Source organism: Stylophora pistillata, chromosome 7, assembly GCF_964205215.1.
Source record: "Stylophora pistillata chromosome 7, jaStyPist1.2, whole genome shotgun sequence".
In the NCBI taxonomy this organism is placed as follows: domain Eukaryota; kingdom Metazoa; phylum Cnidaria; class Anthozoa; order Scleractinia; family Pocilloporidae; genus Stylophora; species Stylophora pistillata.
Genome location: NC_142525.1, coordinates 11,084,743 through 11,102,315, shown reverse-complemented (window position 1 = coordinate 11,102,315; position 17,573 = coordinate 11,084,743). Strand labels below are relative to the sequence as shown.

General features: G+C 38.7%; 2 protein-coding genes across 4 annotated transcripts in view; one reads left to right on the top strand and one right to left on the bottom strand.

Annotated features, from left to right (window-relative positions):
* Positions 1-7,342, bottom strand: part of LOC111334868 (glycerol kinase 5-like) — a 19,120-nt gene extending 11,778 nt beyond the window's left edge. For 2 of the 3 annotated variants that reach the window (XM_088728371.1, XM_088728373.1), the window contains exons 1-9: positions 7,086-7,342; positions 5,656-5,730; positions 4,579-4,672; positions 3,211-3,286; positions 2,586-2,679; positions 1,635-1,724; positions 1,074-1,115; positions 628-703; positions 89-150 (exon numbers count right to left, since the gene is read on the bottom strand). In XM_088728371.1, the coding sequence (XP_088584497.1) occupies positions 89-150; positions 628-703; positions 1,074-1,115; positions 1,635-1,724; positions 2,586-2,679; positions 3,211-3,286; positions 4,579-4,672; positions 5,656-5,730; positions 7,086-7,217 (741 nt within the window). In that variant the 5' untranslated portion in view covers positions 7,218-7,342. The remainder of the gene's footprint in view (positions 1-88; positions 151-627; positions 704-1,073; positions 1,116-1,634; positions 1,725-2,585; positions 2,680-3,210; positions 3,287-4,578; positions 4,673-5,655; positions 5,731-7,085) is intronic. The other variant, XM_088728372.1, reaches the window with a different exon arrangement.
* Positions 7,343-7,493: 151 nt separating this feature from the next.
* LOC111334852 (uncharacterized) lies at positions 7,494-10,517 on the top strand. Its single transcript, XM_088728375.1, has 2 exons — positions 7,494-8,022; positions 9,392-10,517. The coding sequence occupies exons 1-2, from the start codon at positions 7,659-7,661 to the stop codon at positions 10,198-10,200; spliced, it is 1,173 nt and encodes a 390-aa protein (XP_088584501.1). The 5' UTR covers positions 7,494-7,658; the 3' UTR covers positions 10,201-10,517.
* Positions 10,518-17,573: the final 7,056 nt, after the last annotated feature.

Genomic DNA, 17,573 nt, shown 5'->3' with positions numbered 1-17,573 from the left:
TGCACAGATACTGGCATTGATTCGAAATTTTCAAGTGTTAATGTTTACATTCAGAATCCCGTAATTTTAACAAACAAAACAAACTTACAATAAAAGGATCAAACATCCCTGTACCACTTGCATTGGAGTAATCTGTCACATGAAGCTGACCTGGTGATGAACACATAAAAAATTAAACGATAAAAAGGCTTCCGGGCAGACAAAAAAAAATCAGCAGGGTTTTCAGGGGGGAGTGTTGAGGAAGAGTGCCCCCCCTTCCCTCTCCTCAGTCCTCCCTCATTTTTCTCTCGCTCGCCTTGTTCCCCGCTGGTTTCCATAAACGGACTGCCTGAAAGAAGCTAGCGAGAGTAGCAAGAATCAAGGCTGACCGCAAATCGGATTGCACTGAAGCTCACATGTATTCTGGATTGCATAAGTGTAGCGTCGTAGCTTTAAGTAGGTTATCATCACGGAAAAAATCGCTCATATGCATCGCTTATATTCAATATGAATACTTATGTTAATAAACGTGTCTAAGGGAGGTGAATACTGATTAACGGCTGTTGTGAGTTGTGATCGTGTAACCGTACAGAGACTTTATAATACTGAGGCACAATTTTACGAAAGAGAAAAGCCATAACAACCTACCCTTGGTTAGTTTCCAGATCAGCCAAGAGTCAATGGTTCCAAATGCCAGAACACCCATATCTGCCTTTTTGGCAAGCTACAGTAATTGTAGAACGAAAACATACATAAGTTGTCAGGAACCAACTACGATAAAGTCCAGTTACGGGGACAACAGAGACAAAACACTGAAAAAAAAATGACTAAGCATCATTTTTATGGCCAAAAACCACAAGCTGTTCACAACACATGCTTCTTACTCGCATTAGGTTTTTTATCTATTAGCTCACTTTGACGTTTTATGTACAAAATGTATCTAATACAGCATACAAGTGGTAAACACTGTGCCCGTCTAATCTGATTAAACCTCCTGATACTGAAGTGTAATGACCAAGCACAAGTATACGATAATGCAATGCAGTCTAAGCAGTAAAGTGTGGAGGGCAGCTGCATTCTATTGAGAAACTTACATCTGGATGGGTCTTGAATAACCAGTGAAGCCTAATTGACGTCTGAAAACAAAACACATGCGACTTAGTTGAAGAACCAATAGGATTCATTTGTGTGGAACAACAAAATATTTCTGGTTCTATGTTGAACACTTGAGCCACAAAAAAAAAAAAAACATTAGCGAAGGACTGTTTGACATGTCTACTTTTAATCCCTCCAGTTGTCAAACATGTAAGATATTGGGGTCCAGACCCCTTGTATTCCATTGCATAAAGAGATTGTAAGTACATGCGAATATGGCGAGCACGTGCTTCGTGTAATGATTTGGTAGAGCTCCAAATAACACAAACCATTTTCCAATCCCTGACATATTAGACGAGGAACAATAAGTAAGTCTTGACCAGAAAAAGATCGGTTACAAGTGTGTAGTTTGACTTTTCATAGAGCGGTTTACGAGTTGACAAATAACATACTGATGAAAACAAAGGTGAAAAGCGAAACAGTTGGTATTAAAAAACAGGTGGCTCTGTTGCCCACATGACTGTAACATCAAACGCACTAAAGCATTCAATTTAACTCACATGTTGTGTTGAAAAGCTAATGACACTTCCAGCCAAGTATTTCTTTTGTCTTGAGATCATGTGAAGAAATTTAGACCCCACATTCAAACTCTTTAAAGAGAAGTGTTAAAAAACGTTAGCGTAAAATGGAGACATTGTAACTTAAGAGGGCTCGCTCGTTAAACTATTCGTTTCTATTTGCGAGTTGTTCTTTTCATCACAGCAGTGTAATCTTGGCGTAGGTTAGTCTAACAGTCCATTCACACAAACAATACACGTTTACTGCTTAAACCAGGTCTAACTGAATGAAAATCTCAAACAACGTGTTAAATTTGAAGTCGACAAATATCCGTTTAAGCAGCTTGGATGAAGAAAACAACGTTAAACCGTGTTTAACAAAACAGCTTTAAAACATGTTTGAGCTTTGGTGCAAATGAGGTATAACTCTTGATAATTTTGTTAACTGTTCTTCAACGAGTTGAAATTGAATGATTGTGATTGCGTCAAGGGAACAGTGCCAAGGCGAAAGAGCAATTTTCAATATTGCGCTGCGTGATCGGTCTAGTTAACTCGCGCTTATTTCTCAGCCAATCAGATGCAAAACTATAATCGATCAGGATTTGGTCACCCGCGTTTTCCCGCGTTTTCCCACGCTTTTGACAGTTTTCTTGTTTTCACTTTAAGTCCTAGCTAATAGGCTCTTTCTGTTATTTTCCTTCGGCCAAATGCACTCTCTTAGAATTTTTTGGTAATATATCTGACCAAAGCTCAAACCTGAAAAGTCAAAAAGACGCAAAAGGCGTTTAGCCCAACAAAGGAGGTAAATTTCTAAAAATCTGCACTGCTGCGTTAGTATTGACTATTACAGGATAATTTTCTTTTATCAACTGAGTTGATAATGTGAATTGGCCACAGCAGAGAGATTCTGATGCTGATGCTTTTAGCAAAACATTGCAAGCCCATGTCACAAACCTTTAGAGTAAGAGATTTATTCCAACTCTCGACACAATTTCCTGCTCTCATGTCTTGCCAACTGATAAAGTTGTGGTAGGGTTTACCAGTCTTTCTATGAACAAAGTAAATAAGGGATTTACTTCTACAACAATTAAAGGTGTTGAAAGAACTTGAATTAAGCGAATGTGATAACAAAACAAGGAAAATTTTGAATTTTTCTGAGCCTCCTTGAAATTCCAAGAATGACCTTGTACTTGGCCAGTTACCCATCATTTCTGTTGTGCTAGATCATTCTTGAACAGATCTGTCAACAAGTTAGTAGATTTGTAGGCCAAAGAGTAGGAGGGAGGTACAATCCTCCCAAGTGAAAATTAGATCTTGTTCAAGTTAGCATGGGGTCAGGGTCCAAGTTAGTGGGGTTCCACTGTACCTTACATTACTAAAAATGATAATTTAAAAATGTTGTAACAGTAATATTCAAGAATTATCATCAATACGCAACAAAGATAAATCGTAAGAGATGGATCCAGACTATGAGATAAGGGGGGGAGGGGCTGAGTTTTCTTCCTTCTGCATTTCTTTTTTTTACCCAAAATAAGAGGGCACCTGGGCCCCCTGGGACACACCACTGAGATGTGATTACCTGTCCCAAGTTATAAATGTTCCTCTCATAGTGGAGATCCCCAGGGCTGTGACATCCTCTGCTTGAAGATTTGATGCTTCAAAAGAGAAAAAAAGTATTAAGTACTTTTAATCCAGACAACTAAAAATTGATTCACCTGTGAATGAACTAAGAAACATATGCCTCATGAAATTTATGAGCCAGAGGTTCTATAACCCAGTTTGTCATACATTATGATAAGCAGAATCATACATTCATTTGGATTTGTCCTAAGATATTATCTGTCAGAGGACAGACACACTACAATATGGGTAGTCCCTCCTTTTCAGCTAAGTCCATTGCACAATTAAAAAAAATACTTTCTAGGGGAAAAAAATTGCTGTTAGCATGCCACGGGGAACTGTTAGAGTGATACCAAAGTGCCATGATAGCCCCATGAGTGAGGTGCTTGAAAAGTAAGGACTCATGGAGCTCCCCCGCAGTGTCTAGCAGAAATTTTGTTTTTACTAATTTTTTTTTGACTTGCACAATGGACTTTGCCAAAATGGAGAGACTACTTGTAGTCTACAGACACACAAATGACATCACCATTAACACCATTTTGTGTTTTTTTTTTTTTTTGGTCTTACCATATTTTGATGTCATCTGTGATCTATTGCTGAATAGATGTAAAGCAATATGGAATCTATTTGTTGAACAGACTGTACAGCTGGTTCTCTTCCTGAATGGGGGTACCCTCTTCAGGCAGTGGGTGTTACTTAAAGGTTCACCCCTTGCAAGTTGTTACCAGCAATTTGAAAGTGATGGCAACATGAATGTTTTAAGAGGTAAATCATGAGGACATTTCATCAAGTTGCTAAAAAATACGTCTTTTTGTCCTCCCTTTCTCACCATAGAAACCTGCCAGTATGCAAAACATTAGGATAAAAATGTTTGAATGTATCTGAAATGGGTACCTTATGAACCTAAAGCATTGGTGCAAAAAAGGTTTGGAGTTTAGGGTATGGCATCTTAGTGCGAAACTTTCTCATGTGTTTTTTTTTTTTTTTTCCACCGGCATGGTAATCTCTCCTTTAGTGATTCAAGAATCATCTCCAAACTTTTTGACTCCTTGGAGTGGCCAGCATCTAATTTCTCCAAAGAATATTCCTCCCATTAATCACACATTGAGGTCAGGAGAATAAAGGAAATGATCACCAAATTGAATTAAAAAACGCTCTCACTTGTTGAACAAGTTCTCCTTGTCAAAAACTTATGAAATTACAATGAACAGTATGGAGAATATGCTTACTGATGCTAGGGTAATGTTTAAAGGGTTTGGGCACTAGATTTAATATTTGGGACTACTATTAATAACTGTAACGGACATTAAGAAAAATTTTTTTTTACCTTCCATGACCTCAGTAATAACATCAACAAACTGCTCCCATAACACATCTGGGTCTAACTCGACCCCTCCCAGCTGGGGATAAAGAAGTTCAACCTAAAGCGAAAAAATGTAAGATAGGAGGGTTGATGGTTACCAAGCTGGATGTTGGAGAGAGAGATTCAGATTGGAACCCTAGCCCTTGTCATTCTGGCAGTGTTCTTGGAACTGATACTTAACTAACTTAAAAAAAAGCCATCCTTCTACAAGAGCCTAAATGAATTTAGGGTTTTCAACAAGTTTAAAAGAAGAAATAGTAGGCAACCTTGTTACCGTGGATATGTTGTTTAATAGTTAAATCTTATACTAGACTGGGAGCTATTAAGTTCTGACATGCCTGGTGTTTCACAAGTTTGCAAAACCCTTTAAATGCAGAATTAATTCACACCTCTTATCTGTTACTATTTGAAAATGATTGAATGATTATAATTTCTAACTTAAAATTGTATTTAATTTTAAATTAGTTTTCACCAGTCCTATGATAAGACAAGGTGAAAGTAGCTCTGGAGGTAAAAATAGGAGACAAGCCAGCCGTTTTGGCCAACTACTGCCTCTTACTGAAAGCCCTAATCGATGACCCTGATTGACAGCCCTGATTGACAGCTCTGAATGAGCACTAATGAAATGTGACAGAAAAAAGCAAGGGTAGGGAAGGATGGGGAGATGGAGAGGGAAGCAAACCTGTAATGGACTAACAACCCATCAGCCAATTAGAGTGGTAATTCTCTTAGCCTGACTTTATGCTGCAGAAATGGAGATAATTAAGCTCTGATAGCAAAATCTGTAAGCTTTGTTGTAAATTCTATCATGTAATGATTCATTATCATCATCTGTCCTAGGCAGTGTTACCAAGCCATGTACAAAACTTCATTCTAAATGAGGCTTAAAGTTTCATATTAAAGGAAAAAGTTTCCCCAAGCCCTCTGTGTGCTAGCCCTTATCTCTGATCAAAGTGAGTAATGGATATTCACTATGAGGGTGGAGACTGCTTATCAGTACCAAGATTCGAAACTAGATTTATGAAGGATTCGCTGGCTTACAGAGGCACCGTTCTGTGGAATACGATTTGTCTCAAGGAGAACGGAACATGGCATCTGAGCAACAAAGATCGATATCTGATAAGAACAAAAGATTATTTCAAGGATTTTAAATTCGAGACTACCTCCGCCTTGACAACGCGGCGTAGAAATGCAGATTTTATTTATAATTGACGATTATTTATGAACATTTTAGTGATATCTTACCCATTCAGTAATGATTTCATCTCATAAAGAATAAATTTAATGTATAATTCATAATGCTTTAGTTACTAATCTAGTCAATGTTTTGACATTTTATTTACATTAGGATTTATGTTTTTAATTACAAATACATGACCCCACAAGCTTGTAGCTTTAAATTTTTTTTCGTGTTTAATAAATAAAGGTCATCCATCCATCCACCCATCACAGTGCACATTTATGATGTACTCAGTTGCCATTAGCCTCTTGGGAGGTGTCAAGCTAAAGAGGACCTTGTTTTGATTGAGACCTGAACAAGTTAGCATCATAATGCAACAGGGTGAAAAACAAACAAACAAAAGCAAGGTTTGTCTCACAACAAGGTCATCTTTGACTTCTTGAAATTCCTGTTTAAAGGTATGGCAACTGAGCATACAAAATGCAAAATGGAAGTTAGTTTTTGTTCAACACTGGTTTAATATTCGGGGACTAATAAAAGTTACTATACTTTAGAGAAAAATCACGTTTATAGGATTTAAAAGCAGTGATCCATGCCAGCGGATAATTTCTATTTCAATGTTATCATCTCCCATTTAACTAATATGCACATTTAGTAAAAATGCTACCTTTTTTCCAACTGTGTTTACAGGATTAACCCTTCTACAGAAGGGAAAAACCTATATTTGGCTTTAAACTAGCCAATACACTAAGACGATTTTTTACAGTTCAGAAGACTACAATGAGATATTTTTCTACGGCAGTCAATGCACCGTTTAGGACGGAGCTAGACTGATGTGATCTCTTTAAAGGGCAGAGAGGGTGTTGTATTTACGTTATGCGCTAGTTTATGAGTGTCCAGATTCAGATCTGTTTGGAAGCACAAGACATGAAACAGTTCTCAAAGTGTGGATAATTTCAAAGCACAGAACCTGATAATCAAATCCGGCCTTGTTTGGTGTCATAAAGTAACAGCCTGTTTTTACAAAAAGGCAAACAAGGCTCTAAAAGCTTTCAACCTTACATACTATTTCACAGAAGTCTTGCCACTTATTTATATAATTAAATAAGCTAAAGCTTGAGCTTAAATTTGTAAAGAATCGCTAGAAGTTGTGGTCTTGTAAATGAACGCAACTACTACTACCAACACTCCTAAAAGAATTTTTTTTTTACAGCCTTCAGCTCGATCAGGAACGATTTCTGCGAAGCTTACTACTGAGAAAGTGACCTGGACTTCAATCGGTGGAACTAACCTTTCTTGATGTGTGGTACAAAGAGATTCCCGAGCTATCAAAATGATGGCAAACGATTGTGGTTGTTCCAATATCTATTGATATGATATTCACTGCAGAATGACTTCTCCTTCGATCAACTGCCCTGGCCATTCTGCAATCTCCTGTGGAAAGACTGAAAGATATTAATTATCGTTCACACTCCATCGATGAGAGTGATTCTTGCATGACTGGCTGAGAGCGATCCGACGAACGCCAAAACATAAACATTACTCTGGGGGACTCCCCAGATATAATCAAATATCGCATCACATCCTCTTAATACGAAATGAAATATCCCCAGATTCTATTCCCGTTAGTTAGCATATTTCTTATCTTTATGGATAAATGTATTGAAGAGGAAGCATTCGTTCTTTAGGGGGAAATGTTACAATGCTTTCTTCTTTTTTCTCAGGGGTCCCCTCCGAGGTTATTTTGGTACTTCAATGAATGATCAAAGCGAGGCTGTTTAAATTGGCGCGCCATTTTGAATCATAATAGCAAATTTTAGCTTCTTGTCAAACGTAATTTGCCTTTTTTTTGACTGAAAATATCATGTCCAACCGTGCAGAAGGCTGTGGACAATGGCTATCTGCAAATACCAAAAGGGAAGAAACTCGATTAGCTCCACTAAAGGGTGGAAAGACGAAGAAAACGAAAGAGAAACGCTTATTAAATCTTGCTTCCAGACCAGGCGGCCTCGATGTACAGATCTCTTGTTCCCCTCTCTCGCCGAGAACAGTAAAAAAATTACGCAATGCGAGGCAGACAAAGCTTAACAGGTTCTTCAAGGTAGATGGACAATCAAATTCGAGAGGCTGTCTGAGGGATAATAAAGCCACGTCGAACAGAAAAGAAGACCCAGAAAAGAGACCGATGAAGATTCCAGTGAAGAGACAACGAGAAGATTCATCGTCAGGTATATAAAAGTACCTTTCTATCTGTTATCTTACTAAAATGTGAATCATTTTGCGCATTTAGGTAATAGAATACGCAAAGGAGGATATATATAATTATATATATATATATATATATATATATATATATATATATATAAATTGGCAAGCTTGAAAATCACATTACTGCCTCGAGCTGTTTCAATTAATTTAAGTACTTTCATTTGCAAGTCTTGATAGCTGATTCCTCTGTTCACAGCCCCATATCAAGACAAATATCCTGAAACTTTCGCAGAAAATTAGGGCATATACCTAGTATTTTAGAAATATTTATACCTTATTATGCACCAGTCAATTGGAATCTTCAACATCCCCCCCCCCCTAACCCCACCCCCAGGCAACTCACAGGCATTTGAAAAGTGTCCGAGCCCAAGAATGGGTAAATGGGGAATTTTACCTTGCCTGTGTGGGGAGGGAAATTTGAACTGGAAGTGCTGAGTTTTTTAGGTTGACTACCAGCAATTTAATGACTTTCAATATGAAGGTGTATAAAAGTATAGAGTTCACTTTTGCAGACAAGGGCTCAGAAGAAAAAGTCTTCAATATCTATTCAGAAGCTTGGTCAAAAATATTCACCATCATATCCAGCACATGGGTGGGAAAATTGGAACAAACTTATCTTCAGAATTGAAATGCCAGGGCAGGGCTTGTCACTAACTTTTCAACTTACTAGTATAGTGGCTAGTGACAACTTAGATGTTACAAAACTTTCAGTATTTTTACTAGCCAAACTGGTTAGAGGAAATCGAAAACTACCAGCCAAAACTGAATTTCTAGTAATCTGTGGCTAGTTGACCGCTATTAGTGTTGAGCCCTGCCCAGGAGAGTTGCCTGGAGGAGGATGTCAAACTTTTTGATTGATTGATGCATTATGTTCTTTAGTCTCACTCCCCTTACTTTTTCAATGAAGTTGAGGGTGAAATTGTTTTCATTGAAAAGTGATCCTTTTACAAGGTTTTGGACAAAGGTGGAGAGGGTCAGTTAAATACCTTTCTAAACAAACTTCATTTAAAATATACCAGTAAACAAACTAAGAGAAGAACCTGCATTCAGGAAGGTTTCTTAGGCAACAGGTATCCAGGAAAGCAAAAGATAACGACTTACTTAACTTTTAAGAGGCACCTGTGCCTATAAAGAAGAATATGACCCAAAATGGTGGCCGCAAAGCAGACTAATTTCAAGATCATCCTTCAGCTTAAGTCCAGTGTTTAAGGAAGCACACTTACTTCGTTTCCAGTGGTTGGTTATTGAGCTTATATTTTGTGTAAAAACAGGAAAATTTGATTATTTTGTTACAAGAAGTAGTATTTGTTTTCTCCCTTGCTGATACAGGATGCAACACAGACATATCCCAGATAAATGAGCAGCTCAATACCAGCCAAGAAAATGAAGATCACAATATCACAGACTTTAACATCAGTGGAATATCACACTTGAGTGATCCAGGTGACATTCTTGATGAACATGGTGAAAGCGATTTTCCACTCTTACCTGAATCAGATAACAACAGAGCTTTCTTAAAAACTCACACACCAACTCAATCAACCAAGAAGCAACGAACTTCCAGCAGTGATTTCAGTTGTGACAAAAGTAATAACAAAAATAAAGTAGACTCACCCTCACTTGAGCAGGAACCAAGCCAGTCATTTCATTTTTCTCAGTGGAAAAAGGATCAGATGGCAAAGTGTGAAGAAATTCTGGATGGAGATTTCACTGAATATAGTTCTTGTACACGCATGGATAGCATTCCTAGTGCTGGAGGAGAGTCTGGTTACAAATTGAACCACAGCAGAGTGGGAGAAGTATTCTCTGAGACACCACCCTTTGAGTTCACACAATGGGCAAAACAACAGGTTGAGATATGCTCCAGAATACAGAAGGAAGCTTACTCTCCAGAGATGACACTTCAAAAATCTTTTGATTCTGGTGAACAAAGTGATTCTATAAAATTTAGTCCAAAGCACTCAGGCAATCAGGCAGATTCTGAATTTGATTTCTCTGAATGGGCCAAGAATCAAATCAAACTATGTAGAAATCTCCAACAAACTGAAGACATGGCAGGAAAAGCTTGGGTGGATGAAAATTGGAATAAATGGATTTACAAAGCAGGAAAGATGCCGTGCACAAATGCAAAAATGTAGAAATAGAGAATAGAGGTCACTTGGCCATGAAATTAGTTCTAACAGAAAATATGAAATAGAAGCCCCCTCCGAGCCGTCAGCTAAGTTCTAAAACAAAACAACAAACACAGTGATATAGATGTAGAATCACTCCTTGATATGAAAACTTTTTTACGAAGGCGCTTAATTCATTTGTTAATATTGTGAAAAAAAGAAAGAACAGAAAGTCTCCTTTGTTGCTGAGATAGAATCATGGTGGATTGTTGGGTTTATGATGTACACTACAAGAATGATGTACATTAAAAGACTGGAATAAATGGAAAATTCTTCTGTTTGGGTATAGTGTTTGATTGATGGAGAACATTGAACCCTTTGACTCCTGAAAAGGATTAACCTTCAACATCTCCCTATACTTAAAAAAAGGGAAATGTAATTGTTTGTCTCGTGGTGTGGTCACCTCAGATGTGGATCGCATACAAAGAGCCTGTTTTACATGGAGATAGGGTCACCCTACCAGAAGGGTCAAAACATAGCCCTCCATTACATGCAAACTCGACAAGCAAGGCTTTCCCGGGGCTAGGGCCAGCGTCATGGCTCGGTCGCTAAGCTTTTGTAAACAACAAAATGGCGGGCGAGGGTTCTCTTTTGGCGTCACATTCAGTTTTCTTCGGCTAAACTTCAGAATACCCGGCCAGATTGCCAGATTCGCTTAATCCGCCTAAAGAAACGCTTAAAAACGGTCGGAAAGCCTTCATACCGTTCCCAAAGTCGAAGCATGCATGACTTAGAACTTTGTCAACGCCGGGAAAATGCGTGTTCTAGAAAGAATTTCTCAGTTGATAGTGTTAACTACAATACTTATATTTGTGCTGTACAATGAAATCCTTGACAAAAGTCTTTTCTGAATCCGCTTGTTTGGAAACGCTACATAGACGATGATCTTCTCCCTATGGAGTACAAACAAAACAACAATAGAACGTTTCATTGAAAAAGCAAACAATCGTCATCCAACAATGAAATTTACGGCTGCAATTTCCGATAAGGAAACAACATTCTGGACACCTACATCTATAATTATAGAGGCGAACGATTCGAACAGGACGCAATCCTTGATGTGCGTACTCATTTTAAACAAACTGAGACATTTCAGTATACACACTATAGTTCCTGTCACCCACAAGGAGTTAAGAAAGGCTTAATAAAAGGAGAGGCCCGTAGACTTCTCAGAACAAACTCCTCTCGAACAATATTCGAAGAGAAAATTCCAAATTTCAAAGCGCATTTGCGAAAGAGAGGCCACCCAGAGGCCTTCATTAACACAACCCTTTCAGAGGTGAATTTAAAAAACAGGAAACTAGCTCTTCAACAGAAACCGAAGACAAACCAACGAATCTTGCCTTTTATTACACAACACCAACCATCAGTGCCAAACCTAAAGCAAATTCTCACGAGACAAAAGCATTTAATAGAAACAACCAGTACTGAGCGAACTATACAAAAATCCGCCACTCGTGTCTTAAAAATGAGGGCGATCGCTCTAAGACATACTCGTGAGGGCCAAACTTTGAATAGGCTATTCTAAACACGCCCTGGGGAGTCGTGTAGGCCTGTCAACCCCCTTTTTACATTGAACTGTTAGATCCTTAAGTTCCACGCGATCGACTTTACTTTCCTTTAGTATCTTCGCCTGAAGCCATCATCTATACTTGAATCAACTACATAATGTTTTCTCGACTTGAGGCAGTCACGAACACGTGCGATGAGGTCTGCTCATTTTCCGCTCAATTTCAAGCCTCTACACTTTAACCAACGCTTCAATTGTGTGTTTGTATGGTTCTCTTGGTCTTGCTCGAACTTTGAGCCAGGAACAACGTCGTTTCGATTTAAAATACGAGCTTTAGAGGCGTTTGAACTAGAGATGGGCGCATCATCGCCCATATTCATTTACTCGAGAAGCCTGTTTGTTTGTCCTAATCGCTCTAGGGGGTCAAAATTTCGAGACGTCACAAACGCGCAGCGCCATCTTCGTTGACATCGGGAGTGTGGGACTGCGGAAGCACTAGTTTAACTGACCTCTCTTAAATTTTCTTCTACTTCGGGGGCACGGGACTGCAGGAGCACTAATTTAACTGCCCTCTCTTTTAATTATTTTTTAACTTCGGGAGTACGGGAGCAATCGATTTGTTAACGTTCAAAAGTGGCCGGGTATTCTGAAGTTTAGTTTTCTTCTCTTCAGCATCCTTGACTGCGGTTTTCAGTGCAGTGGCCTATTATTATCAATACTAATATCTCAAAGGCATCGTAAGCATGGTACACAACACGCAAGCAAGCATGGTACACAACACGCTGTTCTAGAAATCCTAAATGGCATTTTTACTAATTTTGATCACGGTCAATTCACTTTTTGTTTATTCATTGATTTGAAAAGGCTTTTCGACACAGTTAATTATGAAATTCTTCTCTCAAAACTTGAGGTATAGTGACTAATTGGTTTTAAGTCGTACTTAATTGGTCGTAAACAGTATACGACCGTCAATGGTTATATATCTGATGCTCATCAAACCCTCTCTGGAGTACCCCAAGGCTCTGTACTGGGACCCTTGCTTTTTCTCTTGTATATAAATGATATATATAAGTCTTCAAATAAACTTCACTTTTACTTGTTCGCCGATGATACTAGTTTAATTTATGCAAACGGCGATCTCAAAAAACTTGAATCTGAGATTAACGAAGAACTTAATAAAGTTTCCTCGTGGATAACTGTTAATAAATTAACCTTGAACATCGAAAAAACCAATTATATTATCTTTCGCTCACGCCAAAAAATTATTTCTTTTTATCCTGATATTAAAATGGTAAATAGCAATTCAAACACCAGTCAACTGTTACAAATGAAAGACTACATTAGATATCTTGGTGTACTCATAGACTCGAATCTTTCATGAAAAATTCATTTAGATTACATTTGTCAGAAAATCAGTAAAACAATCGGAATTATCGCCAAGCTCAGACATTTTGTTCCCGTCATGTACTTCTCACTTTATACTGTTCTTTAATCTTACCCTATATCAGCTATGGCATTTGTGCTTGAGGTCACACTGCTGAACCGCATCTTCATAAACTACTAGTTCTTCAGAAGAGAGCCCTTAGGCTACTGTTCTTCGCTGATCCAAGAGCTCATGCAGTTCCGTTATTCTTACAAACTAAACAGTTGCCGATATCATTGTTGTGCTTTGAACAAATGAGTCGTTTAATGTACGATGTCCACAATAATCTCGTTCCTGATAACATTAAGAACATGTTCACGAAGCTGGCTTCTGTCCACAGTTGCCAGACTAGATATGTTACCAATGAAAATTATTATGTTGAACAAGTTAGAACTCAAAATATGAAGAGAGCCTTCTCTATTTCTGGCATCTTGATCTGGAACAGTATTCCACTTCCTATCAAAACACTTAAAAAAAAATCAATTTAAAAGCGCAATAAAGGAAAAACTCTTTGAAATTCTGAAAAAAAGAGGATGATTATATAAGAATTGCTGATATTAGAGTACAATTCTCAAAATTATAACTGTGTGTACTTCCAGTTTATACTATAGTCTGCCCTCCTGTTTCATTCTGTCTATAAGCCACACGGCAAACTAGATTGTTCGTCTATATATTATAATTATACATATAAATATTCATTTTCTTTAGAATTATTTTCTTTTTTTTATTTTCCTCTCTTGTGCCCGCCTCGAATAGCCCTAGCTACTTGCGGGCCCAAGCATTGTAATTTTCCGTATTACGCTAAAATAAAATTTGTTGTTGTTGTTGTTGTTGTTGTTGTAATATAATGTAATCTTTATTTAAACACGATCATTTCATCAGCCCATAAAAATGCATATCACATACGCTAAGATGTTTAAAATTCAAACTACATACTATAACACTAAAGCTGTGTTCCGTGAATGCCGTGCATTACACTTAAAGAATGTCATTGATCTTACGTTTAAATAACCCCAGACACTCTGTGTTCCTTATATCGCTTTGTAGACTGTTCCATAATGTGGCGCCATTGTAGCTAAAGCTTTTTCTGTAATAATTAGTGCACGGTAGTGGAACGTTGAGCTTATTTTCAGAGTCCCTGAGGTCATAAGCAGAGTAACGCCACGTAAACTTTGAATATAGATACCATGGAGCTAGCCCGTGCAGACATCTAAGCATCATGGTGGCTTTATGGATTTCCTGCTGGCGTGCAAGAGTTTTCCACCCTAAAAACTCGAGTAGCTCAGTTGCATCAGCATCATAATTAGAGAATGTCAACACACGGGCTGCTCTATTCTGCAATTTTTTGCAGTTTGTCTCGTAGCGTTTTCCCACAGCTACCCCAAACAATGTCACAGTAATCAAAGTGACGTTTTTCTAAAGCTTGATAAATGAGATAAAAGGTTGATGCTGGGATCAGGTGCCTAATTCGCTTTAGGGCCCCGATACCAGAGGTGATCTTTTTCGACAGTTTTTCGATGTGACTATGCCAATCGAGTTTATCGTCTATTATTACACCAAGCGATTTTGTAGCTGTAACCGGGCTCACTTGAGTATTGTTCATTCTAATTGTTGATGAAGCTGTGAGAGTATTCAGTCTCTGCCTCGACCCTATTAGCATGAATTCGGTTTTAGTCATGTTCAACGTGAGTTTGTTCGCTTGTAGCCAGTTGAAGACGTTTCAGTCTAGGTCTTCATTTAGACAAAACTGAACGTTCTCAAGATTGCTTCCCGCATATGTAAGGTGCGTGTCATTGGCATACATTCTCGGTTTACAATTTGATAAGCAATTTGGAAGATCGTTGATAGGAACAGTAATGGACCGAGGATAGTCCCTTGAGGGACGCCACAAGTCAATAAGTAGCTTTTGGATAGCGACACGTTCACAGAGCATTTTTGTGTTCGGTTTTCCAAATATGACTGAAAGCATCTGAAAGATTTGCCATGTATACCATAATAGTTTAGTTTCTATAGAAGGATCTGATGATCAACAGGCTCGTCAAGGCCTTCTGACATTTCAAGCCGCTAACCAATACTCTACAGTACTCTATAACGTTGGCAAGACCACGCTATCAGCGAAGAAGAATTGTTTGTTGTCGAGGAAGAGTTTGGAGGAAGCCTGGAAAAACTAAACAGTGGAGGAAGCATCTTTTAGACGGCATTCTTCTAGATACTGAATGGAGAAAAAATCTTAGAATGGATCGTGAGGCATTCATGAAAATAGCAAGTGATTTACGACCATATCTTCAGCTACGAAGAAACCCTCGTGGAAAAGATGTGTTGTCGGCTGAAAAAACAGCTTGCCATGACTTTGGTTTTTTCGGCGTTACTGGATCACTTGTAGGCTTAGCTTTTCTTTTGGCAGTCTTGTGACTGTCGTTTGGACACCGGCTCGTCGAAGGCGTCGAAGAACTTGAAATTGGAGGCACTGAGTCTCTGAACTTGCTCAATCTTTAACAAATGGTAAACACCACAGCGTACACTATTGAGTTATGGATGCACGAGGGAGGTTGCTAAGTACAAAAGAAGCGTAAGAGTCGCTCGAGGCGATAGCCTAGAGCGACTCTAGCTTCTTGAGTGCTTAGCAAACCTCCCAAGTGCATCCATAACTCAATAGTGTACGCTGTGGTGTTTACCATTTGTTTTATAACATAACATTGATACATTGTAGCTAGAGTTCCCTTTTATTTAACAAATCTTACGCGACCAGAAAAAACAAGCGCGCGCGGAAAAATAGTCTTTACATTTGCTCACGTGAGCAGCGTACACCCATGGGCAAATGTGACCTCTAAGCAGGGCACCAGGCTTTAGTAGCGTAATAAATGTGGGGTCTCACAATTGCTAAATACAAGGACCTTACTGCCACTTTAGTTAACGAGGGATATGATCTCTTCAGGAGACCTAAAAGTTTGTTGCTTTTGCTGTAATCAGGTGTAAATTTGAGTCCCAGGTAAGTTTGTCCGAGATAACTACGTCCAGATCCTCCTCACGCGCGCGCGGTAACTTTTCAGGGCCTAAAAAGTAGTCTTGAAGTAAAGGTTTTTTCTTTCACTTTGTAGTTAGAACTTTGCATTTAGAGGCATTGAATCGTGTGTTATTATTATGACTCCACTGAGGTTTGTCAGAGCTTGTTGTAGTCGTTCACAATCTGCTGCAGACGAGATAGAACTGAAGACTTAGGTTTCGTTCGCGTAAAGAGCAAATTGAGTACCTTCCGATAGGACACCTGGCAGGTCATTAATAAAAAGGACAAGTAGAACTGGGCCGAGTAGGCTCCCCTGAGGAACTCCTGATGTACTCCTGGGGCCCATTGTGAGGCAACACCGTCCAAAATGATCCTTTTAGATCTTTCACTTGGGTAATCTGAAAATCAGGCGAGCGTGCCGCCTTCGACACCATATCGTTTGAGCTTTTGAAGCAAAACTGCGTGATCGACGGAATCGAAAGCTTTGGTAAAGTCCAAGTATCTAACGTCTATTTGAAAATTTTTGTCCAAGTTATGACCAATGGTGTTAAGAACAGATAACAGCTGTGTGACGCAACAGCGATTTCGAAAAAAGCCATGCTGGAGAAGACCGATGAATTGTTTAGCATGATCGTAGAGTTAAATACAGACACAGCGTTTCAAGACTTCGCTTAGAGTACATAGCAGCAAGGAAATAGGTCTATAATTTCCAGCCGGTTCCATAAAGTCCTTTTTAATTATGTACCGGTATGACATGATTAACTTTTTTTCTTCATCCGGACGGTATGCGAGCAGTTCATAAGGAGGGATTAAAAAGTACACAAAGACTAGGTACAATTTGATTGCTGCATTCTTTTACTGAGAAGGCGTGGAGGAAAGATGTCGAGGCCGCGCTTTAGAGGCGTCCAAAGTGGCTAAACAATTTGCAACTTCGTCAAAAGATAGTGACATATCGGGCATTTGCATAACTGATCTCTGCTGGTGTGAAAGAACAGAAGTATCGTTGTTTACAATGGGACTCAGAAGAGTAAAGACAGTTGAAAATCAAGAGTTATAAAGATTCGCTTTTTCAGCTGGGTTCGTAGTCTCTATACATGCATATCTACCTACCTACCTACATACATACATAAATAGATACATACATATACATTATTTAACCTCCAATTTAGAGTAGCTGAAGATAAGCTAGTATCGTCGCGTTAATTTCCTCCATGAGACCCAGGCTAGCCTTAGCTTTCGGTAAATGGATTGCACCATCAGGGTCCTTAATCTTGGAGCTTAGGCCACCAGCCATGTAGTCCTTTACTCTACAACGGAAAAAAATACCAAAGTAGGTACAGACAGTATTCTTAGAATATCATGGATCAACAACGTAACGAAAAGAACAGGGGCACTATTCAGAA